The sequence below is a fragment of the Cuculus canorus genome, chromosome W (assembly GCF_017976375.1).
Source record: "Cuculus canorus isolate bCucCan1 chromosome W, bCucCan1.pri, whole genome shotgun sequence".
Taxonomy (NCBI): domain Eukaryota; kingdom Metazoa; phylum Chordata; class Aves; order Cuculiformes; family Cuculidae; genus Cuculus; species Cuculus canorus.
The window spans coordinates 19,988,068-20,015,978 of record NC_071440.1 but is presented as its reverse complement, the minus strand read 5'-3'; the positions used below and the strand labels follow the sequence as shown (position 1 = coordinate 20,015,978).

Sequence of the window (27,911 nt, the reverse complement as noted above, 5' to 3'; positions counted from 1 at the left end):
GGGTTTTCAGTTCTAGGTGGGATAAAGAAGGGGGTTAGCAAAACAGTCACATTAAACTTCCAGAGGGCAGACTTTGGCCTGTTCAGAAGGTTGATTAGCAAAGTCCCATGGGAAACAGTCCTTCAGGGCAAGGGAGCCCACGAGGGTTGGGCGCTCTTGAAAAATGAAATCGTAGCAGCTCAAGAGCAGGCCATCCCTGTGTTCCGGAAAAGGAGCCGGCGGGGGGAAAAGCCAGCTTGGTGGAGCAGGGAGATCTCAAGATGTGTCAATAATAAGAAGAAGCTCTATGTGCTTTGGAGGAAAGGACAGGCATCTTGGGTGGACTACAGGGACGAAGTGAGATCGTGCAGGGAAAAAATCAGGAGGGCCAAGGCCCAACTTGAAATAAAACTCGCTAAGTCTGTGAAAGACAACAAAAAGTCTTTCTACAAGTACATTAACAGGAAAAGGAGGACGAGGGAGAATATCCAGTCTCTAGTGGATGCAGAAGGAATAACAGTGACAGGGGATAAGGACAAGGCTGAGGTACTTAATGCCTTCTTCGCCTCAGTCTTTAATAGCAAAAAAAGTTGTTCCTTCTGTTTACAAATCCAAGAGTTAGAGGGGCAGATTGAGGCTCCCATGATCCAAGAGGAGGCGGTTAGAGACTTGCTTGCCCAGCTAGACGCCCACAAGTCTATGGGGCCGGATGGGATCCACGCAAGAGTATTGAAGGAGCTGGCGGATGTCCTTTCCAAACCCCTATCCATCATCTTCCAGAGGTCCTGGCTGACTGGGGAAGTTCCACTAGACTGGAGGCTGGCTGATGTTGTGCCCATATACAAGAAGGGTTGCAGAGAGGATCCGGGGAACTACAGGCCTGTCAGTCTCACCTCAGTGCCAGGGAAAGTCATGGAACAGGTAATCTTGAGTGCTATCATGAAGCACATGCAAGAGAACCAGGTGATCAGGCCCAGTCAACATGGGTTTACAAAAGGCAGGTCTTGCCAAACTAACCTGATCACCTTCTATGACAAAATCACTCGACTACTGGATGGGGGAAAGGCTGTGGATGTAGTCTTCTTGGACTTCAGTAAAGCCTTTGACACAGTTTCTCACAGCATTCTGCTTCAGAAACTGTCAGCCTCTGGCCTGGACAGGCGCACACTCTCCTGGGTTGAAAACTGGTTGGATGGCCGGGCCCAGAGAGTGGTGGTCAATGGAGTTAACTCCAGCTGGAGGCCAGTCACAAGTGGAGTTCCTCAGGGCTCGGTACTGGGTCCAGCTCTGTTCAATGTCTTTATCAATGACCTGGATGAAGGCATCGAGTGCACCCTCAGCAAGTTTGCAGATGACACTAAGCTGGGAGGAAGTGTGGATCTGCTGGAGGGTAGGGAGGCTCTGCAAAGGGATCTGAACAGGCTGGACTGCTGGGCCGAGACCAATGGCATGAGGTTTAACAAGGCCAAATGCCGGGTCCTGCACTTGGGGCACAACAACCCTATGCAGTGCTACAGACTAGGGGAAGAGTGGCTGGAGAGCTGCACGGAAGAGAAGGACCTGGGGGTGCTGGTTGACAGCCGACTGAACATGAGCCAGCAGTGTGCCCAGGGGGCCAAGAAGGCCAACGGCATCTTGGCTTGTATCAGAAATGGGGTCACCAGCAGGTCCAGGGAGGTTATTCTCCCTCTGTACTCAGCACTGGTGAGACCGCACCTTGAATACTGTGTTCAGTTCTGGACCCCTCACCACAAGAAGGATGTTGAGGCTCTGGAGCGTGTCCAGAGAAGAGCAACAAAGCTGGTGAGGGGGCTGGAGAACAAGTCTTGCGAGGAGCGGCTGAGAGAGCTGGGGTTGTTTAGCCTGGAGAAGAGGAGGCTGAGGGGAGACCTTATTACTCTCTACAACTACCTGAAAGGAGGTTGTGGAGAGGAGGGAGCTGGCCTCTTCTCCCAAGTGACAGGGGACAGGACAAGAGGGAATGGCCTGAAGCTCCGTCAGGGGAGGTTCAGGTTGGATATCAGAAAAAAATTCTTCACAGTAAGAGTCATTAGGCACTGGAACATGACGGAGACCAGCTCACAGGGACGCCTAAATCGACAGACGGACTACCGCTCTGGTGGCAAGTAGCAACATTTTATTCTCCAAACGGAGTTTTTATACTCTTCTGGTTGAGATAACATCATACTTTATTATTATTCTTGTCGTGAGAAAGCAGGCTCTACAAGTTCTACAAAACAAGGGTCTACGTGTCTGTCCAGAGTTCACATAACATCCTTAACTAAATCTGCAGGTGTTCCTGGAGTGTATACATTTAGCTTGGGCCCTGGAATGGGGAGAAACCCATCATACTGCCAAGAACCTCTGTGTCCGCATCCTCCCTTTCAGGAGGAGCGGCTTTTAATCTCAGCACAGTTTTCTGTTATCGACCCTTTCAGGCCCCACAGAACACTGCTCTCAAGGCCTCTGGCTTCATCATTCTGCTTTTGACCCTTTCAGGCCCTCAGAATGTATAATGGTTCTCCTCAGGAACAGCTGCCCAGGGAGGTGGTCGAGTCGCCTTCCCTGGAGGTGTTTAAGGAACGGGTGGATGAAGTGCTTAGGGACATGGTTTAGGGAGTGTTAGGAATGGTTGGACTCGATGATCCAATGGGTCCTTTCCAACCTTGTGATTCTGTGATTCTGTGAATGCCTATGACTGTTTTACAATTAAAAGGTAAAAAGTAAACAAAACCCAAAACAACCTCCCTCCAAACCCTTTTCTTCATAGCTGTCTGAGGGAAAAATGCTTGTCACCAGTCTTTTGGTTTGAAATTGGTGAATGCATGAATCTCTCTCCTCAGAGATGCTCTCGGCTGGCTCCACAGCTAGAGGGGCTCTGCCAACTTGTGGACATGCACAGGCAGGCAAATCCAGCTCCGCTTTGGCCCTGAACACAATTCCTTTGTGATAACTGATATTTTGAAGCTTCCTCCTGCCCCATCTTTTCAAAGCTCATCTGAGATGCTTGTTTTTACTGGTAAATAGACTTTGTTTTGAAAGCTTCATGGCTAGGAGCTCATGAGGTCATTGCTTTGGCTCAATGAGCCAATTTGTCTCATTGCTTTTTGCTCATGCTTCATCCCTCCTTATTCATAGGAGTCCATAGTTGGATTTGGGCACTTAAGTGCTGCCAAAAAGTGACTTTGGAAGAAAATAATCTTTTGAAGATAAGTATTCCTCGTTCATAAGATCTGCTTTTTATTGCACACCGGGGAGGATCATTTGTCTGCTGTGTTAGAGAGGCACAGCTCAGATGCAGACCCAGTCAGTCTTTATCATCTTCTCTATTTGCACCTCAGCTAGTTTGTTAGAGGAGACCATGTAACCATCTTGACATCATGAAGACACCATGGGGAAGGCTGAGTCAGTGTATTTTGCTTTTGTTCCCTTTGGCAAATGCTTGTAAAGACTTTCAGGCTTGGATGTGTCACAGATGAATGCCCCAGTCCTAGATGTGATCTTCAGACTGCAAGCCCTTGACAAACTCTACACTTACCAGAGAAAACAACCTAAGGGGTCATGTCCTACAAGATACCTCCCATCTTCCTTGTGAAGCTGCTGTAGCTCACAAAGGATGCAGGAGGCTGCATGTCATGGGGACATGCTGTGAATTCTGCTAGACACAAGCAGAGAGTTTTGGAACACATCCTAAGTGATTTCTGGACTGGCATCTTGCAGTTTTTGGGTTTCAGTTTGTTGGACTCATGCCTCCAGGCTGTGCCTGCCGTCCTCTGAATGGTGCATTTTAGGAGGTTAGAAAATATGTGGCACTTTTAAAAGGGGAACTGGGCTTTACTGGTTCTAGGAGATAAATTTGGAAGACAGCATTGATATAGTTTGGTTTGGCATCTTAATTGCCTTGCAGTTCATCTCCTTCCATTTCCTTACTGATTTTTTTTACCCTTTTTGTCATGTGCTTGGAGTTACAATAAACTGATTGTTTCTCTTCTGGCTGTGGTTGTCATCCAGCTTCCTTGTAGGATGAGAAATAAGAGAGCAGCTCCTTTGGAGAAAGTCAGACTATGTAAGTTCTTCCTCTTAGCACTGTTATGTTTCTGACTTTATCCAAACAGGCTTAGAAGCGCCAGGACTCCTGACCATGCTGGGATTCCACTTGAATTTAGGCACCTAACAGGCATCCTTGTCCACTCTCTTTGGGACCTCTCCCCGGTGACAAGTATTTTCAAGTTAGACCTTACAATACAGTGCAGAGATCATGTGAGTAAAGGTGGGACCTGTGTGTGGGCTGGTCACTTGGGGTTCCTGATGTAGGAAAGGCATGAACATATTGAGACATGATTTGTTGCATCTTAGTGTAGAGGTCTGTAGCACTGCATGGGGTTTTTGTGTCCCAAGTACAGGACTTGGCACTTGGCCTTGTTAAATCTCATCCCATTGGTCTCAGCCCATCGATCCAACCTGTTCATATCTCTCTGTAGAGCCTCTCTACACTCAAGTAGATCGACACTTCCTCCCAGCTTAGTGTCATCCATGAACTTACTAAGGGTACATTCAATCCCTTCATCCAGATCATTGATAAAGATATTGAACAGAACTGGACCCAGTCCTGAGCCCTGGGGAACACCACTTGTGACCGGCCTCCAGCTGGATTTAACTCCATTGACCGCGACTCTTTGGGCCCGGCCATCCAGCCAGTTTTTAACCCAGCAGAGGGGACACCTGTCCAGGCTAGTGGTACCCAGTTTGTCAAGTTGGATACTGTGAGAAACAGTGTCAAAGGTTTTCCTGAAGTCTTAGTACGCAACATCCACAGCCTTTCCCTCATCCATTAAGCAGGTCACCTTGTCACAGAAGGCAATCAGGTTAGTTTGGCAGGACCTGCCTTTCATAAACCCATGCTGACTGGGCCTGATCACCTGTTTGTCTTGTGTGTGCTGTGTGATAGCACTCAAGATGATCTGCTCCATGATCTTCCCCAGCACTGAGGTCAGACTGACAGGCCTATAGTTTCCTGGATCCTCTCTCCGGCCCTTCTTGTAAATGGGTGTAACATCAGGTAGCCTCCAGGCACGTGGAATTTCCCCAGTCAGCCAGGACTGCTGGTAGATGATGGAAAGGGGTTTGGCGAGCATGTCCGCCAGCTCCCTCAATACCCTCGGGTGGATCCCATCTGGCTCCATAGACCTGTGAAAATCTAATTGGCAGAGCAAGTCTCTAACCATTTCCTCTTGGACCATGGGAGCTTTGTTCTGATCTCTCTCCTTGTCCTATGGCTAATGAGGCTGAGTACCCAGGGAACATCTTACCTTTCCATTAAAGACTGAAGCAAAGAAGGCCTTATCCTCATCCTTTGTCACTATTGTTCCCCCAGCGTCCAGTAAAGGATGGAGATTCTCCTTGGCTCTCCTTTTGTTGTTGATGTATTTGTATAAAGAGTTTTTATTATCTTTCACAGAACTGGCCAAGCTAAGTTCTAGTTGCGCTTTAGCCCTTCTGATCTTCTGATTTTCTCTCTACATGATCTCACTTCACCCTCTTAGTTCTTCCGAGATGCCTGCCCCTTCTTCCAAAGTTCATATACTTTCCTCTTTTTTCTGATATCCACCCAGAACTCTCTGCTCAGCCAAGCTGGTTTTCTTCCCCGATGGCTCATTTTCCGGCACATGGGGATGGCCTGCCCTTGTGCTGCTAGGATTTCCTTCTTCAAGAGCATCCAGCCCTCCTGGGCTCCTTTGCCCTTAAGGACTGTCTCCTATGGAACTTTATCAACCAGCCTTCTGAACAGTCCCAAGTCTGCCTTCCGGAAATCCAAGGTGGCCGTTCTGCTGCCCCGCCTGCCCCCCCTCCCCCGTTACTTCTCCTAGAACTGAGAATTCTATCATCTCGTGGTCACTGTGTCCCAGACGTCCTCCAACCATCACATGTCCCACAAGGCCTTCTCTGTTCACAAACAACAGGTCCGGCAGGGTGCCTTCCCTAGTCGGCTCACTCACCAGTTGTGTCAGGAAGTTGTTTTCCACGCACTCCAGGAACCTCCTAGACTGCTTCCTCTCTGCTGTATTATACTTCCAGCAGACATCTGGTGAGTTGAAGTCTCCCACAAGGACAAGGGCTAGTGATTGTGAGACTTTTCCCAGTTGCTTGTAAAATATCTTGTCAGCCTATTCTTCCTATCTCTGTGGTCTATGGTGACCTTGGTAGAGGGCAGGTGAAGTGTGACAGACTTCCAAGATACAGCTCCTTTGCTGTTCTTCCTTGTCTAGAAGAGGAAATGGTGCCCAGCTGCCCTTGGCCAGCGAAACTGTGAAAATATGTCACAAGTTGTTGGAGTGGGAGGCGGACCCGGAGTAACGATGGAGTCTCAATATGAGTATGATCGTTCTCCTTTATTCACACACTTAACACTCCTTATATACTTATCCTAATAATGCACGCACTAACAAAACAAATCATAATTGGTTATGTCATACTGTTCACGCGCCTTGTGCTGTTACATAATTGGTTAGATGCTCTCAAGCACGCGAAAGGGGCAGATACAAAGTTCTCGTCGGCTTCACAACTCTTCGGGACTTTCCAGCGCTGAATTCCGCATTCTTGTATTCTGCTCCCTTTTAGCTTATCTCAAGGTCAGGCCTAGCCACAGACAGCAAACTCTGGATTGTTCACTGCTATTAAATCATGCCCTCGTTCACCAAGCCATTCTTCCACAATTCCCCCTTTTTGTTTTTGAACAAGCCAGGCTTCATTTGTTATTTGCAATAGCATTTTTCTTACACATGACATTACACAACTGAAAAGAACTATTCCTACAACTATACCTATCAACAACATTAATCCCGTTTTTAATACGCTCCTAAACCAACCAGTCAATCCTAACCAGTTGGATAATCCATCCAAACCAAAAAAAAGAACCCTAGGTCAAAATCGTCACAGCCATGACCATGCACCAATAACAAAAAAAAATCTATTGCTGCTCTGTTCTGTAAAACAGTATGCTGCACGGTAGACATGTCGTCAGCCAGTTCAGACAAAATTCGACTTGTCATGTTGGCTTGTTGCACTACCCAACAAAATAATTGTTCTAAGTTTTTATGCGCTTTTACAGCTGCAACTCCCGATACCAAAAGAAATGCAAAAAATCTTTCCCAAAAATTCCATAATTAAATGTTATCCTCACAGCCTCGACTTAGGGTTTGAGTCAGGTCTCTTTTCCCCATTGTGGGATGAGTTTGATTTGGATGATGATGTGGAATGCCCAAACTGGGCTGACCAATGATACATGGTCCACCCTTCGGGTTAGAGGGCATGCCTGCCCGCGCTCGATTACCACAGATCAAAAATATCCTGGTGGTAATCGTCTTGGTAATACAGTGCCAGGAGCAGAGTGAGTTTTGTTTCGTTTTATAATGTTGCACCATTTCTGCTCCCAATCACTGCTGTTCCCTATAGGATCAATCATTGTTGGTGCTGCTTGGTCCACTAATCTCCCTTCGGTCTGTGCCTCAGACCATGATCCTAAGCCTATAAAAGACAATATGTAGCATTCAATGAATCCACAAGTTCAAGTTCTTGTGGTTCAGGTCAATTGGAAGTTTGTCATCCCAATTATCATATTTGTCAAATGCTTCGCTCTTGTTTTTCTATCGAAAAGGTAGGTTACTAGTGATGTTAAACTGTGACTTCAACTCTTGCATTGTTTGATTAAAGTTCAAAAAATTTCTTATGGGAACTCCTATAAGACAAGTCACAAATGGTAAGCTAGGGGTCGCCAAACTGGCACAAAAGCTAGTAGTGTTCAAGACTCGTGCAAGAGTAACCCATACATTTTGTCGCAGATCAAACAATGCGGGGTGATAGACTGCAATGACTAAATTTAAACGTACTAAACACAACCAAAACCGCCTCATTTTCAATGCTGTTTCCATTTATAACAATGCCTACACTTTTCTTTTACTCTCTTCCAATCTTGATCCTTAACAGTCCATATTACAGGGCCACTGATTATTACACAGTCACCACAATTATGCAACACCCAGGAATCACAATTCCCACAATTAAAACAGCAGACTTCAGCTTTCTTCATTCATTCCTCTGCAGGATCTTCTTGTGTAGGCCGTTGGTCACACTCTGATGACGTCTCTTGATAGGGTCGAATGCTTTTCGCTGGTATCCACCTAGGACCACCTTCCGTGGAAACACACATATATCCTCGACCATTAAATATTACAGCAACAGGTCCTTTCCATATTCCTGTTACTGGATCTCTATATAATACTCGAAAGCTGAGGATAATTGTCTTTTCATTCAACCTTATACTTTGATGATGTATTATCACTGGTGGCTCTTCTCTATCGCTCATTAAACACAAATAGTTTAATGTAAACAAAACCTTATTCAATCTCATTTGCATGTCCATTTCAGTGTCTTTTTGTCTTTGTAAATAATCTTTCAACACTTGACGAGTTCACTCCACCAAAGCCTGCCCAGTGGGAGGGTGCGGGATTCCTGTGATATGTTGTACTCCCCACTTGGACAAAAAGACCCTCGTCTTTTGACTAGTATAGGCAGGCCCATTATCTGTTTTTATGGTCTCAGGCACCCCCATTACAGCAAAGCAGGACAACAGGTGTTTACACACAGGTTGTGCTTTCTCACCAGGTAATGCGGTTGCCCATACAAATTTCGAAAAGGTATCGATTGTCACATGAACAAATTTTAGTCTTCCATATTCCCCAATGTGAGTGACATCCGTTTGCCAAAGCTCTAAGGACTTTAGTCCTTTAGGGTTAACTCCGATCCCTATTCCTGGACCGTGATTTCCACATCTTGGACAGGCTTGTACAATACTACGGGCTTCATTCTCTGTTAAGCCATACTGTCATTTTAATCCTTTGGCATTCTGGTGAAATTGGTCATGACTCTGTCTTGCTACACAAAATTTATCCATAGGAGGCATATGCTGAGCTGGACTAACGAAGCTATCTGCTATCTGATTACCCCTTCCTAGTCCCACATCAAGTTGATGACTTCGCACATGAATAACACAACAAGGCTCTGTGCGTTGTTAAAGCGTGGAGTGTAATTGCACAAACAACGCTCCTAATCTTGGGTTAGTTGTCTGTCTTAGAAGAGCATCCTCTAATCTTGGGACTACTGCTACATACAATGAGTCCGTTACAACATTAAGAGGGGTGGTTAGCCAATTCAACAGGGCCCAACCAACAGCAGTTAACTCTAAGGTCTGTAAAGAATCTTGAGGCTGTGCCTCCAAGATATGCTTGTGCCATTCAGCACGTTCGTGCCATACACAAACAGCACGATGCAGTCATTTTCCGGCATCAGTATATACAGTAAGGCCATCCACCAGTGGTTGCATACTGACTTTCGTTCTTTCCAGCCACTGCTTTCGTGACAATATCTGCCACTTTTTCCCTTCGGCTGCTGCTAATGTATTTGTCCTTCAAATCCTCATAGGGCTTCCTGAAGTGGTATTACATTTCGTAACCACCACTCTAGGTCTACAGCATTAACTGGAATGCTAATGTCTGCAGGTTCTTGACTAATGATCTCAATAATTCGAGAACTGCCTTTTCGTACTAACTCTGCCACAGCTTCGGGTCTGGTTTGAATGCTCGTTTTTGGCTGCACACCCAGAAACACCCATTCCGATACCCAGAATGATTCAGCTTTATCAGTTCTCTTGCTACTGGCAATGGCAGGGTCATCCAGGTCTCCATTCTTCCCAGATTCCCCTCTTTTGTTTTGCCATTGACAGATGACTGCATATGGGGATTCGCTATTGTTACAAACCAAAAGCGAGATCGGTAAATTCAGTATCTTCTGAGATGACCAAGATGTTTGTAAGCAACAACTGATTTTTTGTAAAAGAGTCCTTTGATCTGCGGTAAGCTCAATTTTGCAGGCTGGGTCGGCACTGTGCAACAACACAGTCAAGGGAGCAATATCAGAGTTGGAAATGCCCAAACAACGGCAGACCCATTGAATATCCCCTAACAACGTTTGAGCATCTTTAACAGTTCATAAACTGGTCGTCAGTTCGATTTTCTGTGGTGGGATTTGGCATCAGAAATGCACCAGCCCAAATACTTCCACAGAGCTGATCTTTGTACTTTTTCAGGTGCAACAACAAGTCCTTTATCTCTCAGCATATCCCTCAGTGTCTGCAGTGCCAGTTCATCAAAGGGTTCTTATAAGGGACACTGGAGTGCAGAGTGTTCTTCATAAATTGTTACTCCCCTAGAGAAAGATAAGGACTGCCAAGCTGAAACAAAACAAAAAACCTTCACATTCAAACAACATCAGGAGTAAGGGCGGGGAGGAATGGGGGGGAAAAAAACCTCACACACAGCCACAGGGCTGGGGTTTTTTCCATTTCCTTTTTCTATTGTCTACGTTCTTTTTGTATTTTTCTATTTTTTCTTTCTTCTTTCAATTTTTTGTTTTTTCAGTTTAAAATTGTCTCAAGGTCAGGCCTAGCCACAGACAGCAAACTCTGGATTGTTCACTGCTATTAAATCATGCCCTCGTTCACCGAGCCATTCTTCCACAACAACTAGCTCCAAGAGTTGCAATTGTATATGAGGCTGGGAATCAGCTGTATTAGATATGGAGTTCCTTCACTACTTGACCATCCTGCTGTTCCTTTCTGAAGTGGAAGTAGATCACCTTGTTTTGCTTTGTGCTTTACATGTCTTTTCATGATATGATTTGCATGTAAGACAGGACTTGAATTTATTCTGCCAGTCTTTGGCTACTGAAAGTTGTTGGTTCAGGAAGGGCAAGGCTGCAGTGCAGCAGCTGATGGTCCTGTGCTTCTGGGAGGTCTAAGGTAGCTGTCCTTATGTGAGGTTGGATCAAAAGAGAAGGTGTTTTGGCAGCACAGAAGTCTTTCTGTACATGCTGCACTGAAAAATGATCACCCAGAGTGGTTTGCCGTTTGGATAGAGTAATCCAGGCATCTTTCACAGGTGCTTTTCCAAAAGTACTTAATTATTTAGTGCCCTTGCTATGCTTAACACAGCCCTAGTGGGAAGGAAAGACTGTTCAGGAGCAGAAGATGATGCAGCAGAGGATGGTTAGAAGCGAGTTGGATGGGGACAGTTAAAGGATGGGAGTGAGAGTGATGTTCCATAAGTCCACTCTCAAGTCTGGGCAAGTTGCTGATCCTTGATGAGAGCAGTCCTGTATCTGTAGGCACCAACAGTGAATCTTCATCTTCTGCGTCCAAGTTTCCAATCTTCTGCTCATCTGTTTTGTCCATATCTTCTGAGTCTTGCCTATGCTGCCAGATTGAAGTGGTTGCATCTCTGTGCAGGAGGGCTTTCACTCTCCCAGACCTGAACATATGCCCATATGGAAGGCAAAATAAAAAAGGTATGTAGGGGTTTAGGGGAGGCCTTCAGCCCTTTAGAATCATAGAATCACCAGGTTGGAAAAGACCTCTTGAATCATCGAGTCTAACCATTCATCTATACCACTAAACCATGTCCCTGAGCACCTCGTCTACCCATCTTTTAAATACCTCCAGGGATGGTGACTCAACCACCTCCCTGGGCAGCCTGTTTCAGTGCTTGATGACCCTTGCTGTGAAAAATTTTTCCTGATAGCCAGTCTGAACCTCCCCTGGCACAGCTTGAGGCCATTCTCCATTGTCCTGTCACCTGTCATTTGGGAGAAGAGGCCAGCTCCCTCCTCTCCACAACCTCCTTTCAGGTAGTTGTAGAGAGCAATAGGGTCTCCCCTCAGCCTCCTCTTCTCAAGGCTAAACAACCCCAGTTACCTCAGCCACTCCTCAGGAGACTTGTTCTCCAGACCCCTAACCAGCTTTGTTGCTCTTCTCTGGACATGCTCCAGAGCCTCAACATCCTTCTTGTAGCAAGGGGCCCAGAACTGAACACAGGATTCGAGGTGCGGTCTCACCAGTGCCAAGTACAGGGGCAGAATAACCTCCCTGGACCTGCTGCCCATGCCGTTTCTGATACAAGCCAAGATGTCATTGGCCTTCTTGGCCACCTGGGCACACTGCTGGCTCATGTTCAATCAACTATCAATCAACACCCCCAGGTTCTTCTCGTCTAGGCAGCTTTCTAGCCAGACTTCTAGTCTGTAGCACTGCACAGGGTCGTTATGCCCCAAGTGCAGGACCTGGCATTTGGCCTTGTTAAACCTCATCCCATTAGTCTTAGCCCATCAGTCCAGCCTGTTCAGATCCCTTTGCAGAGCCTCCCTACCCTCCAGCAGATCCACACTTCCTCCCAGCTTAGTGTCATCTGCAAACCTGCTAAGGGTGCACTCAATGCCTTCATCCAGGTCATTGATAAAGATATTGAACAGGACTGGACCCAGCACTGAGCCCTGGGGAACACCACTTGTGACCACCCTCCAGCTGGAGTTAACTCCATTTACCAACACTCTTTGAGCCTGGCCATTGAGCCAGTTTTTAACCCAGCAGAGTGTACGCCTGTCCAGGCCAGTGGTACCCAGTTTCTCAAGTTGGATACTGTGAGATACTGTGTCAAAGGCTTTACTAAAATCCAGGTATGCTATATGCACAGCCTTTCCTCCATCCATCCATCCATCCATCCATCCATCCATCCATCCATCCATTATCAGCTGCAAATGGCCACTTTGAAGCTTCTCTGTATTTCTGTGCTTTTCCTTTTTTAATTAACAGAAACAAGGCTCATGCACTCAGACTGGCTGTCACTCACTGTTTCTCCAGAAGCTTTTTTTAACCCAGGAACTAATTTCAGCCAAATTTGACAGAGGAGTGCAGGTCTCAAAGATAAGAACATATAGGCTGTAAGAAAGAAGGTGAAAAAGGGAAATCCAAATTTCACAACTCTTTGGGCCTGGCAATCCAACCAGTTTTCCACCCAGGAGAGTGTGAGCCTGTCCAGGCAAGAGGCAGCCAATTTCCTAAGCAGAATGGTGTGAGAAACTGTGTCAAACGCTTTACTGAAGTGCAAGAAGACTACATCCACAGCCTTTCCCTCATCCAGTAAGCGGGTCACCTTGTCATAGAAGGCAATCAGGTTAGTTTGGCAGGACTTGCTTTTCATGAACCCGTATTGACTGGGCCTGATCACCCTGTATGATAGCACTCAAGATCACCTGTTCCATGACCTTCCCCTGCACTGAGGTCAGACTGACAGGCCTGCAGTTCCCCGGATCCTCCCTCTGACCCTTCTTGTAGATGGGTATAACATCAGCCAGTCTCCAATCAAGTGGAATTTCCCCAGTCAGCCAGGACTGCTGGAAGATGATAGAAAGGGGTTTGGCAAGCATGTCTGCCAGCTCCCTCAATACCCTTGGGTGGATCCCATCTAGCCCCATAGACTTGTGAGTGTCTAATTGGCCAAGCAAGTCTCTAACCACCTCCTCTTGGAACATGGGAGCTTTGTTCTGCTCCTCTAGCTCCTGGGGATGTACACACAGAAAACAACTTTCCTTGCTATTAAAGACTGAAGCAAAGAAGGCATTAAGTACCTCAGCCTTGTCCTCATCAGAGGCTGTGTAGCCTCTTCAAAGATTCCCTGTTGGGTGCTGCACTTTCCTACAGGGGAAAGTGTAGTGGTCCAATGTATTTCATGTTGCTACATATATACTTTTTTCCTATGTGTCCACTGAGAGGCTTTTCAGATCTGACCATGTGCAGAGAGCCACATCCAGGGATCAGGTTCAAGGAGGCTCCTGCCGTGGGATATGAGGACTGTGGTAACTGAGGGTTTCTGCTGGAGCTTTAAGGAGTCTTTTTGGGTTGAGAGCTGTGTGCAGTAATAAGTCATCAGTCTCATCTTACATGCATCTCATCTCATTGGTTAGGATAGTTTTCCCCATGGAAACCTTCAAGAATTTCCTTTCCTGAGGCTTTGTTTGGGTGGAGATTCCTGGAAGGTATTTCACAGGCAGGTATAATTAAAGAAAGCCTGGAGGCTAGACAAGGTTTCTTTAAAGACATTTTCTTTAGTGTGGTGGCAAAACAGAAACCATTTGTTGTCTGGTCAGGGTAAGGGGGGAGCTAATCAGCTGGGAATTATCCCAGTTAAATGACTCACTCTGGGGTCAAGGCTCTTATCCAGCAAATGCTAGAAATATGTGCTTAATTATAAGTCCCCCTGACTTCAATCTGTTTACTCTTGTGCTTAAATTTAAGCATGTGCCTAAGTGCTCGGCTGGCTGAGGGCCAAGGCAAATAGTAGACGTAGAAGCAGATTTGCATAAAGTAAATGCTTTACTGGACAGAAGTCCCATGGGACAGTGGATGCTATAGCAGGTCTGGAGTGATGGAAGGGGATGGTGCTGTATATCCCAGCTCCGTCAAGTTATTCAGCATTGGCTGTGCTTACCTTATGGGGAGCATCCTAACAGTGTGATCTTTAAATGAGTACCTTAATTTCAGCATCTGTATTTTGCTGTTCTGAAGGCATCAGCCCATAGCCTTGTGTATACCACAAACACAATCTTTTTCCTCTTAATTGAGAGAGGGGAACATTTTATTGGAGGAAAATAGCCTTGATTTTGTCTTCAGAAGAGGAAGGAGAGCAGATTATGGCTTGACTAATAAATCTTCATAGGAATTTGCATGGCTGCATTAACACAATAAAAAGGACTCCTTTATTAGTACAAGCTTTTATAATGGCTTTATCTTCTTTCCTGTTCCAAGCTAATTCCTGAAAGCCTTCTTTTAATCCCTCTTTTGCTCATCCATCCTGGACTTCTTAGAATGGCAAAGGAGTTTTTTTCTTTATTTTTAATATGTGAATGAAAGTGCTTAAAGTTAATACTTCTAGCCGTGACATGCACAAAAATGAAAAATCATCATCATCAGAAAAACAAGATCTTTGTATTTTGAAAACACCGCTACCAGAGGTTAAGGAAAATCTGCAGCTGGAACAAATACAGCACTTGTCTAACTTCCTCAATAACCCTGATGGGGGAGCAGACAGTTGCCAGAAAAAAGAAGCATGGTTAGCCATCAAGTCTTTGAATACAGCTCCGTTTGCCTCTCAAACCCATGGAATTTATATTAACTTCCATCTTTTCTTAGCTACTGGGAATTTTTTTTTTTTTTTTTTGCATGAGGAAGAGCCTCACTTTTGTTGCTTCAGCCTGTCAGAGGAGTGGGGGAAATGGTTCTGCTCCTTGCACGGTGTTCTTGCTGGCAAAAGGCCATGGATGGTGTCACGGTCCACTCATAAGTGGACGCGTGATGGTTCTTTTCAGCTACGATCTCGGAGTGCAAAAAGAAAGCAAAGCAATAATTCAACAAGTCAAGGGAGTTAAATCACAGTAACTTTTGGAACTTTATTAATTGTGCCCATAAAGTGGCTTGTGATAGAAAGAGAGAGAGAGAGTAAGGATAAGGACGGGGAGAAAAGGGAAGGAAAAGGGGGGTTATAGCTACCACCACAGGTCTACAGACGTCTCTGGGGTCCCGGTCCAGAAGGCGTTCCTCTGCTTCTGTCTTCGATCAATGTGATCTCACGATGGGGAAGATCTTCGAAATTCAGCTGCTCCAGAGCTGTCTTTTATGCTAGTTCATGCATCTGGTTCCTCTTTGCGACCTGCCTTTGCTCCACCTCAGTCCTGTGGAGATATGCCACACTCCACCTGGCAGACCACACATATGAATAAATTTTGGCATTGATAGAGAGAGAAAGGCTGAGGCTGCCGAGCATAGGGATCTTTCACAACAGTAGAAGTTTAGAGACAGGTACAAAGCATTCGTCCTGTACCAACCTTGATAGGTACAAGGCATACCAGCTTCTGCCGTTACTGCAAGGCCTGCACCTGTGGTTTAGCACCTGATGGGAAATGTTGAGACAGAAATCGATCCTTTGACCAACCCTTACACCACCCGGTGTCTCAACATTTGTCTTCAGGATCAGTTGTCTTCGGGACCGCAGGGCGGTAGCACTCAGAGAGAGAGAAAAGAGAGAGAGAGAGAGAGAAGAAGGGAGGGAACAGGGAAGGAAAGATTTTTTACATTACTTTTTGCCACGCGGCCCGCTCAATATTGATAGATTTTGGGATGTCAGTGCCGGATATGACATTCAAGGACTTGCGTGTATTGAATGCGGATGACAAAATTCTCATTCGCTTTATCATTCGCCAATTAAAAATGTACAATATTACAGGCAGTGATACTGATTAGGAGAACAACAATAGGGTGACACAGCTTGTTCAGGATGCCTGTAGCAGTAGGCAACCACCCAAAAAGTGTGTCCCACCAATTATGTTCTCCATCACTTTTCACTGTTTTCATGATTTGTTGTAATTTGTCCACACTATGGTGAACAGTTATCAGTTTTCGGTCCGTTTTTCTTGATTTCCTCTAATATTTGAATATAATCTCGATGCTGTACTAATCCCTTCGTATGAGTTATGTTCATTCCAATAGATACGGGCATTAACTCATGAATCAATGTGAGGTTAGATTTCAGAATTTGGTGGGAAGTGGCTGGAGCTGAATAAGAGAAGTCACATCCTGTGATTTCAGTAAAATTACAAACACACAAAATTAGTGTGATTATTGTATAAGCTATTACATTTCCTACTGTGATATTATTACAAACAGTTCTCAAGCATACACAACCGTTGCCAATATAGATTATCACAGTTTCAGGGTTAACCTCAGGGCGAACTTCAAAATGGCAAACCTTTTGGTCAGTGTCTAAGCAAAAATCTTATGTTCTGATGGCATTACTTTTGCAGATAACTCCTAGTTGTTCCCGCACAATGCAGGATTACAGGTCTACCGTTTGCCATTTATCATTCACCCTTTGGGCCCATGCTCTATGCTCAAAAGGATAGAGTATAGTCCCATTGTGGTTCAAGCCTAATGCATAAACGGGATAAATCAAAGATACAGAAGCACTGTGAATGGTTAACACATAAGCCGTGACAGTGTTATTAACAGGATCATAGGTACAATTTACCAACTTCCACCAAGATTGGAGGCTGTTTTCAAAATTATTGGCATTATCCCAAATTATTTTCTGGATTTCTGTAGGAAAAATGCCTTCTTCACCTTCTCTAATGATTGACGCTGCCACTGTTTGCATCCACAATTGAGCCTAGATGCAACTGAGAGCCAAAGAGATATTACTTTGGGCCACACCGAGTGTGTCTAGAATTAGTTCATGATCTTTTACATTCATCTTTTCCCATTTCGGTAATACGTTGGACAACAGCCACTGATATGTTCCCAAAGCCAAAAGGGAAGATTGTAAAGGCTGTTGCATTTTTGCCAAACCATAAGTTGTGGAAGCCAATTTGTTTAATAGTACCTCTGAATCAATGCTATTCAGAACCCCCAATCCGGTTCCCAAAACACCAGTCAGGTCTCTAGATGTTCATCTCGAGTACCACTGCCCCCTCCTCCAAGGGTAGTTCAGTGATCCCAGCACACGCACCGCAGCCTCGAACCTGTGGGCGCAGCAATCCAGCTGGCTCTGCCTTGGTGTGTGAGTATTGCAACAAGTTTTGGTTTAGTTACACAATTCATTTTTAATTTCTGAGTTAAACCTAATAATGTTGGTTGAGTTTTTGGGTCAGCTCTCCAATCGCACACCACAGAGAAAGAATTAACCATAGTAAAATAAGCCAGCAATCACCTTGCTCTTCCTTACAAGATTTGGTAACCTCTACATTAATGTCACTTGGGTTCCAGGAAGTACTGTTGCCAGTAAATTTCTGGTGTCAACACAAGATAAATGTATCTTGTCTAATACATTTCCAATCCTTAGTAGGACATATTTCTTTTGAAATGCCAGGGTGAATTTTGGATGTCATATTGAAATCTAAAAAATTGCCAAAAACTGTAATAAAAGGGGCCTTTTCATATTGAAAACTAAGTTCCACTTTTCTGCATCCCACCTGAATTTTTTCATCAGTGATGCCGGGTAGGGTTCTAACCCACTCATTCTTATCCCAGACCCACTCAGACAAATGGTACAACTACAGCCAAATTGGGACGGCTATCTTTGGGATAGTTTCTGAGAGAGCCAGAATATTCTATGATGGCTTGAGACCAAGGCCATTCAATATTATTTTGGTTACAGGTAGGAGGTGTAATGCAGAGAAGTATGAACAATCTAATCAAAATTTTGTAGGCCATTTTCAGACTCAAGTCTTCAATTTTTATTCATGTTTCTTCTATAGAAATCCTTAATGTCCCATGGGGTTCTCCTGAAAAACAAAAAATAAAAAACTTGCCCTTTTCAGGCAAAAAGGAATTAAAGTGATGGAACAATCCAGCGGGTATTAATCCTATGTTCCTTTCCCAGGGCATTGGTGGCTATCCATGCATATTTATACTTCCCACAGTAGGGAGTTCCACCAGAACTGGTTGTCCTGAGAAATAGGATGACAAAAAACCCTGTCTTTGACGTCTCTTGTTGCCATAATCAGATGAGCCTTTTCTTGAATAGATGTTATCAGTTCTGCTAAATTTGGGACTGCGGCAGTCAGAGGGTCGGTATTAGCATTTAGCCTTCGAAAATCGACAGTAAGCTGCCACTTTCCGTTAGGCTTTTTTATTGGCCATAAAGGAGAGTTGAAAGGAGAATGAGTATTTATCACAACTCCCTGTTCTTTCATCTCCTGCATAACGGGTTTGATACCTTCCTTAGTTCCCAAGGGAAGGGGGTACTGCTTGACATTAGTAGTCTTGCTAAATGGTAGTGGTGGAGCTTCTTGCAACAATCTGATGTGCAGTTGGGGTATCCCGAAAGACCAGAGTAGTCCTTCTGTATCCTCTCACTATTTTCCCTTAAGGACATCTATCCCTAACAAGTTAAAAGGAATATTACCAATCACCATTATAATAGCAATCGAGCTCTCTTCCCCCAGCAGGGTTAATTTTACCAGAGGACATTCATGATCTCTGTTGATCCCAAAGCATTTAGCATGGATAGATTTCACCTTAAGGGAGAAACTCCACACCTCTTAGCATCCTCCTCAGTCAGGGCAGAAATCTGTGCACCTGTATCAATTAGAAAGGTCACTGGTGCACGCTTAGGTCCCACAATAGCTGTGATTAACACATCTCCTTTTTCTGTTTTAGTGAGCTGCCGAATATAAACCCATTCTCCATTTCCCCACCCAGCACTAGGAAATGGAGATTCTAGTTTCCCTGCTCTGGGGAAAAAGTTTGCTTTGATGTCTTGTTTGTGCCATCAACGAAAGGGGGGGCTGAAGCCATGGCGGGTGCACTTTCTTTCACAGAAGAAGAGGAATGTAGTTTTAGCACACACCACTGGGTTACCAGTGAGCTCAATTTATCTGAAGGTAAACCATCCATTAAATCCTTAGGAATTCCTTTTTTAAGCCCTAAATGCCACCAATGAAATCGTACTGAAAAGAGTTTAGATTGTGCCTGTTCTCCAGCAGCATCTGCCATTTTGCTGTGATGAGGGAGTGCATTTTTAACTCTTACTTGTCAGATGCCCCTTGATCTTTCTTCCAAAGGCTTCACAAGACAGTATTTTCTACTGTAATCAATTAATTCTTGTGCCACTTCCCCCCACGTCCAGACTTTAGGTCTAGAGTGAGGTCTGTTACCTAGAAAGGTCTACTGGTGGACAAAGAGGGTCTACCACCACCATGACCCCATTAAAGTTGATGGCAAAATTCCCTTTGACTTTGGGGGTGCAATGTATGGATCACAGTGATATGGATTATGGAAAAAAATTGTTTTTGACTTATTAACTATTGCCTGTGATCTTAGGGTGTTGTGAAACTTCATGCACTTGGAAGGCCTCCAACAGGAAGTGCCAGGGACTGAGTAGTGAGAAAGTTTCCCTAGTGTGTCTGGATCTACCCACATTGAAAGTAAAGAGAAGTCACCTCTTGTTTGTAAGGTTATGAAGTTATCACTCTGTAAATAAGGGTTTTCATTGCTGTTGGACTGTCCCGACTCTTGGGAGCTTGCATGAGCTGGAGCTGAAACCCTAGTCCACCCAAGAGGAGAAGATTTGTGGGGGCTTGGTTATGGGGGATTGCACAAATGCACATGAAAAACACACAGTCTTTTATTACTAATAAGGGTGAAATGAAATTAAACTTGGATTCAACTCTTAACCTCCTGTTGAGAGCTATGGTGAGGTTCAAGGTGAGCACACCCAATCAGAGGAGGCTGGGGATTGCACAGAGGTTCTACAGACCCTCCAGCTTAGAACCTGGGCTCTGGTCCAAAATTCCCTGATGTCCTATGGGGTCTATCTATAGGTCACTTTAAAAATTCATTAGGGGGGGTCCCTATTCTGCCTGCATGTCTCTTCCCCATATTTCCATCCACCACGATGGAACGCTGAGGAGGTGTTGAGGATGGACAGTGAATGAAGGGTCCTCCTGCAATCTCACCTGCCCACTTCATCTCAGTGGGAGAGGCATGGTCAGATAGCACATTGAGGTGTACAAACTGGAGGTGGTAGGCTTTGAAGGTTACAAAAGATGGGAAAATCTAGACTGGGGAACATGGAAAATACAGAGAAAAAGTATACTTCTAAGAAATGTGAGGGCTCAGAGGGTCAGAAATAGCTCAAGTTACAAATATTCCCATATCAACCTCAACACTGTAAATCCCAGCTGAAGCAATTCCTCCCTCACCCCCAAGCTAGCAAAGCCAAGCAAAACGTAGGTAAAGCTTTTCAGAGCAGTGCAGCCCTTTCTCAGGATGAGCTTGGGCTACCTGGACAGGCTGCAAACCAAAACCCAGGTGTAGTGCCTCCTGGTTGCAAGTGATGTGCGTAGTATTTATTCCCAATATTAGCTGAAAAAGGCTCCCTTTTCTAGGGGAAAGCAAACCCAGGTCACCAACACTATCTATTTTAAAGATTCTTTAAATATCCTGCATTTAAGGACTCCAAGCAATGGTGTGGTTATATCTATATTTACTGAATAAATATATTTATTCATGGGTGGGATGCTTTACTGCTGAAAGACAGCACCTGAGACTTAATGAAGGCTTTGCATTGAGGAAATTGGTGCTTTAGGTCCTTGTATTCTGCAGAGATTGTTTCATTTTTCAGGGTAATCGTATTTGCACATGTCTGCAATGCAGCTTAAATTATTAAAACTACCCCAAGCTTTAGCCTGCTGTGGTAGTACTACATTGGAAACAGTCTCACTGAGTATTGTACTATTTTTAGCCTGATTTCCTAAGCTAGCATTACTGATGTGATTGAGCTGTGTGTGTCTGCTCCCTCCCTTCCTTTTCCTATTTACTTTGTACCCATTGGCTAATTTCACACGAATTTCCAGAGGAATAGAGATCTTGGAGATATTAATCTCCTCCTGTGCATTCAGTGAAAATAAGTGATCAAGAAAATAAATGATGAGGAAGACTCAAACCACAGGCCTCAGTAATGAAGAAGGTTCGGTCTGTTTCTAAACTATTAGACATCAAAGATGCCACGCAGAATTAACCATGAGGGGATCAGCTGCCGGAGAAGTCCAAGTCAGACTTGGTTAACTAGGTGATAACCCAACCACAGCCTCAGGAGAGCAGGTTGCCAGCTTTCCCTACTCCCAAACTACCTCTTAGTCAAAGATGGGCTATGTTTGAGCAGCGAGATGTGATCTAGGGAGAATGAGAGATCTTCCTGGTGCTGGGTGAGGAATGTAAGCAGAGGACCACAGAACAATGTGAATTGCTGAGCATATCTTTACTAGATGAGCAAATCTGCAAGAAAGCTAAGGCAACTTCATGTAAAGATGGCCCTGTACTATTGCTATGAGGGATCATGTAGGATGTGTGGCTGGTGTGACACCTCTGTGTATAACGGGTGTTTAAGTGGGAGAGAAGGTTAATTTGGTCACCAAGAGTGGGTACTACTCTTGAAAATACTTTCTAATGCCTATGCTAAACTGTATGATCATGGCATATCTGATTTTCTCTGAAAGAGTTAATAGTGAAGAAGAAAGTTAAAAGGGAAACTACCTTCTCAGGAAACACTGGAAGACTGCAGCCAAAGCAAGGTTCTAATGGGGACATGCTAGACAGCAGCAGGACTTACCTAGGAGCTTGGCGAGTTCTTCATTGCTTGACATCTCAAAGAGTGAAGATCTCCAAAGTGGAAGGCTTCAGCTGCCGCAGGACCTGTAGGGTTGTTGCAGTAGCAGTTTCTCAATGCTCTTTGCAGGTGGCCAGGATGAATGGTCAGAATAAGCCCTACTGGTCTTGGACTCTGGTCTGCAAGCCTACCATCCCCAGAAACCTTTATCCTCCATTACATCTTCCACCAGAGGAACTCAAAATATTATTATCTCAATTAATTAATTGTAAAATTGACTGTCATTTTTAAGGCTTTTCATGCAGAGAGAGGGACTTTTTTTTGCCAATGAGACAAAGCTGCTGCTCAATGAGACACATTCCCACCCAGCCCTTGCTCTTGCCCAGGCTACTCCCTCATGGACCTTCACACATAGTGATTCACTGCTCTGAGGCTGAAAAGAATTGTGATGGAAATAAAAGAAATGATTTTTACAGGGCTTTATTGCCAGCCAGAGAACTACAATACTGCATAAATAAAATTCATTATGTTTATGGCAGCTCTGTAGTCCCTGGAAAATAAGTAATACTTCACACTTTAGTGTGATAGTGCCTTTCATCCAGGAACCTTAGAGCTCTTTGCTCACGTTAATGAAGCCTCACAATGCCCATAGTAGGAATGTAAATATATAGCATCTCCCTTATCAGATGAATATACCAAGTCAGAGAGTAGGCACCTTCAGTGGGGAGAGGGCAAGGCAGCAGCCTGAGTTACACACAGCTCTTCCACTGATATGACCAGGGCAAATAATTTAATCCCCTTGTCATCTCAGTTGTTTCCAGTAGGTGGATGCCACTCCTCCTTTCCCCAGGGCTGACTAGCTCACGGTGGGCAGGCTCAGTGAGGTGCTCCCGACATGGTCATTGACTTGCTAATGGCATGGGGGCACAGACCCAACAGACCTGCCAGCTATGGCTCATGTTCCCTTACTCCAATATCCTCAAACTGCTGCTGGTCATCATCCCTTTACAGACATCTTTACAGCTGTGTTTTAGATAAATAAATAAGTATGAAGGAAACAACCTAGTGAAAGTGGAGAATTTAGGTGCAGCAGCGTCAGTGGTGTCATGTGTGATGTGGGTGAATTCCCTATAGATGGTTTATATTGGGATCCACCAATATTTGCCCCATGTGGTTTCTTCCATACAGAAATTGCAGATAACTCTATTTCCTGCTCAGTGCACCAGCCCTGAGAGGGTATAAGAAGTCTGTGGATTTCCAGATATACTTTGATAGGGTCCGAGATGTTGTAAGGATGTTTGGGTGGGAACTGGTTCTTTTATCAGGCTCACACGTAGGGTGTACAGCTCTTTCGTGCTCTGACCCCTTCCATATCAATGCTTCTTGTACCTTGGAGCTGACGGTTGCTTTTACATTTGTTTTACAGAGTTACCATCCGTTGCCTCATGAAGATGAAATCGCACACACCAAAAAACTGTTCAGAAGGAGGAGAAATGACCGGAAGTAGGTGAAACCTCTCTTTTTCTTCTCTTCCTCATTGCACATCTCCCCCACCCCCATCTCATGGAGTGTCTTTGAACAATATTGCTGTTTAGCAGCTGCCAGTGTTGGGTTAATGCATAAACCTTTATTTGAGCACTAACGTCCTGAAAATGCAGAGTCTGTCCATCCTCCTGGTTTGTCTTTAAATCTGGGATATGTCCTATATTGCTCCAGGAGTATCTTAAGGACCTCATCTTCCTCTTAAACTTTTTCCAGCATAGCCATATCCCCCGACTTGTATTGCAAGAGGCATCTGGCAAGGTATTATCTGTAAAAGCTTTGAGTCCTTGTCACTCACTTCCTCTCTTTTGATTGAAAAGCAAAATTTGCTGACTTTCAGGGTCTCCTGCAAAGTTGGTATGTTTGAGAAGAGGTTGCAGCAAGCTTCGGATGCATGTCTTAGTGAAGGAGGGAATGTGCTAAATAGGCTACTGAGTTCCTGTGGCACTGGTGATTTCAATACATTGAATTAATTTAATTGGGTCAATTAGATATTTAATTGTGTAAATTGCATATTTAATTATATGAGGGCATCTAGAGTCCTTGAAAGGAATCATGACTGTGGTTAAATGTGAAAACAATTGGGGAATAAGGGAGTTAGTTGTACATGCAGATTTGTTTCTCCTTGCATGTTCTGCTGTGGCTGAGACAACAAAACTGTGGCAATAAAGCTTTAGTAAAACCATGCATTTGCAAGGTTAATGTTATTAAACAGGAGAAAAAGTGGCCAATTTTTTTCTCTAGAGTGATCTGAAATTTGTGTCTGAGCTGTGATGCCTCATGGGGAGATTTTTGGGGAAATCCTACAGAAACTTGTAATAGCAGTCAGAATGTGTCCTCAAATGTCCCCATCACATCTCGACTTATGAATAGCCATGATGCAGTTAACTCTGTGCTTGGATTGATTTTCCCAAATTTTATGGAACAACCGAAAAACAACTGAAAAGAGTTTGCTCAGGCATCCTAAAAACATTCTTTTGTCAACAGTAAGCTCAATTTTCTATCCTCTTTGGGGCTCCCTCCTTTTTTCCTGTATGCAGTTTAAGTGAATTTTGTTTTGTGATTTAGGAAAAAAAAGAGGGGGGGCTTGTTTCAGCTGAATTGCAGCCCTGTGATCACCAAAACATAGTTAAAACTAAGATGAAGTCTGTTTGTGTTGCAAGAGCAAACTGTGTGGGCTTCCTCGCAGCGCTGGGCTGGTCTCCCTCCATCGCAGTGGAGGTTGGAGCATCCTGCTCCCATCCCAGCTCACCGAGCAGATCTTCCTCCACTATCCAAAAAGAGCTTGATGCTATGGGAGAGGAGGCCAGCAGAGCCAAGGAGTCTCCTGCCTGAAGCCCCATGCACAAAGCTGGGCTGGACCAGAGCCATGGAACTGCATGTTGGTTCTTCCCTCTCATCTGAAGAACTAGCCTGTCCAAGTGTTGAGTACTTCAGCCTTCCCCTTGTCTGTTGATATGAGGTCACCATTTCCATTCATCAGTTTGGGTACGCTTTCTTTAACCTCCCTTTTCTGGTTGACGTACCTGTAGAAGACCTTCTTGTTGGTCTTCACTTCCCTTGCCAAATTCAGCTCCAGCTGCACCTTGGCCTTCCTGATCCCATCCCTACACAACCAGGCAGCATCCCTATACTCTTCCCAGGTTCCCTGTTCCTGCTTGCACTGCCTGTGCAGTTCCCTCTCGCTCTTCAGTCTGACCAGCAGGTCTCAACTCCAGCCACATGGAAAGAAGAGGTGGGAGCAATGAGGCTCATGTGCTTTCCCCACCTCCCCTCGGCATGCCTCAAATACCTGTGGCTTTTGACAACAGGATGACAGAAATGTCCCCAAGTTTCCTCTTGCGTTGTCCCAATTTGCTTCCTACTGTTAGCTTGGCTTTACACTTAAATGATCAGGAAAAAAACAATCTGTATTATTTTTTCCTCTTTTTTTTGGTGTTGTTTTCTGGGTTTAATTAGATTCAGGTCTAGGGGAAGCAGAAACATCCTGGAGAGCCCTAGGTGACTGTCAGGGACAGTTTCCTCTTCCTAAAGCAGGAGGGTTTGTGTAAGCGCTGCTGACCCCTCCTGCTCGTGCCCATGCCAAAAAAAGGGTTAGCTGAGGTGAATTCACAGGGGTGAGCACCCCTGTCCTGCCTCTGCTCAGAGTCTGGCTCATCCCAGTGGGCCACCACATTGCTGGGGGACCTCTTGGGGCTCATCCAGCCCATCCACATGGCCCCAGCCAGGGCCTTACATGGAGACAAGTGTGATCCTACACGGAGACAGCCCAATGGACAATCACAGCAGGCTCGGGGCCAGGCAGGGAACGTCCCAGATCTGCTGGTGGCTCCACCAACAAGCCTAGGCAAGCTGTGATATATTTCTTTTCCCATTATATTTGATTTACAGTCCCTCAGGGACACTCAACCAAATACAGTGATTAGTTCAACTAATTAAGCTGCTTTTCTTCTTGTGGCAAACTCCTTTTGTGAAGGGTTTTCAATAGCCATGCTGCTTGGGACAATGTTCCTATACAATTTCCTTTCAAAATGCCATAAAAGGCACTCTACCACTTTACCCTGTCGTAAGACATCATAGGAATCAGCTTTGCTCAGCTTATTCTTTCAAGGGCAAGATCTTCTCATTCAGGGAGGAGGTATGGGGTTGGCTGGGCATTGCAGGACTGCATGATGCTGGAGTGAGATGAAGCCATTAGCGGGGGGATTTAAGTTGATATGAGAGGTAAAACAGAAGTTTTCTGCCCTTTTTTTTTTTTTTTCCTGTTTGTTAATACAAGGATCCAGGGTCACCCAGGGAAGTGAAGGACAAAATAAACTTGAAAGCCCATAGAAGGAAATGCTGCTTCGTACTTGTCTGCTAGTTCAGCCTTGCCTGGCAGAGGCTGGGAGTGGATGTGGATGCTCTCGAGGTAGCTGGGGGCAGACGATACAAGGGGGAGAAGGGCTATTTCTGATGAAGAAACATGCTCCTATGAACAGCAAGCAGATAAAACTGGTAATTTAATTAAGACTGGAAAGCAGAGGAAGGTCTGCCTTGATTGCCACCAGGGGAGTAACAGATGTAGGGAACTGGAGGGGGTTACAGTGGCACAAGATCCTTCCTCCCTGTGTTTGTATTTACTCTCATACCCTCTCATGAGGCTATTGGGTAGGTATGTATGAAGATCTAGTATTGGTAGGACATGGTTAGTCCATCAGCTGCTCTTTGGGCAAGACAGTGATGGAGCAGGGCAGAAATGCTATTAGGAGGAGTCAAGCAGGAGCCTCTTTGACTCTCAGAGTCTCACTGGCCAGACACACTGGCATCGCCTGGCCCCACTGCCCTTCCTTCCAGGCATCGAGGAGAAGGCTCTGCCAGGGGTCACGATGTTGGGACCCTGTTCCTTAGAGGAGATTGTTGAGAACAAAGTCTGCACCAGGCTCCCTATTGAAGGAGTGGTCCTTGAATGATCAAAAAAAAAGCATCTTGATGACAAGCAGCCATCCAACTGCAGGTGACTCAACTGTGGTTGAAGCTGCTGGATGGCACTGTAGCTTCTCATAAAGAGAGACCTCTTGGAGCTGAGATACAGAGGTGGTTTGTCTCCATCAAGACCACTTCCTGCCTTTGCACCACATCCTGGGGTCAGTGAATGGGACACAGCATGGCATGGAGCTGTAATTATCCAACACCATCCCTGCGCAGGAATCTCAGCCCTGGTACCTACAGGATGCAGATGATCAAATAGCTCTGCAGAAACTGAAGTTCAGCCAAGCTTATATCTAGCATCAGTCCTGAACTGGCTCATCTAAGAGTGACTTGCCTGCCCCAGCACCATCCCCAAGAGTTGAATGCATAGGATCTTCCATTAGCCAAGCGGTCCATGTGTATCAGAGATAATAAATAGTGGTCCACTGTTGGACATGATATATATATAGACAAATGATATATATATATTGTTAAAGTATTGTACACTTGAATCTTAAAGTAGTGAATTAGCTTAAGCAACCATTCTTAGCCAGCTTGCATTGAGAAAGCAGGTGACTGTGTTAGATAAGTAAAGCAGTGAATTAGCTTAAGCCATAACTCTTAGCCAGCTTGTGGTGAGAAAGTATGTGACTGTTTGTACTTAACTAGGCAGATAACGGGCAGAGAATCGGATAAAAAAAGTAGAAAAGCGGTTGGAACTTCTTGGTATTTGCAAGACCTTGAAGCAGAGCCCAAGGAGCATAAGTAGCCAGGAAAGGTGGTATGGGAATAGGGCATGGTGTCGAAATCACTGTTAGTGTGGGACAAATAACAAGTTGGCACTCAGCTGCTCATGTGATGGCCATGTGAGGAGTGGGTGATGCTGCTAACCCTTTT

General features: G+C 44.9%; 1 protein-coding gene across 2 annotated transcripts in view; it reads left to right on the top strand.

Moving 5' to 3' along the window:
- The window catches only part of LOC104063568 (CBP80/20-dependent translation initiation factor), a 158,016-nt gene that overhangs the window by 35,971 nt on the left and 94,134 nt on the right, over positions 1-27,911 (top strand). For both annotated transcript variants that reach the window (XM_054053343.1, XM_054053342.1), the window contains one exon: positions 23,449-23,525. In XM_054053343.1, coding sequence (XP_053909318.1) covers positions 23,449-23,525 — 77 coding nt within the window. The remainder of the gene's footprint in view (positions 1-23,448; positions 23,526-27,911) is intronic.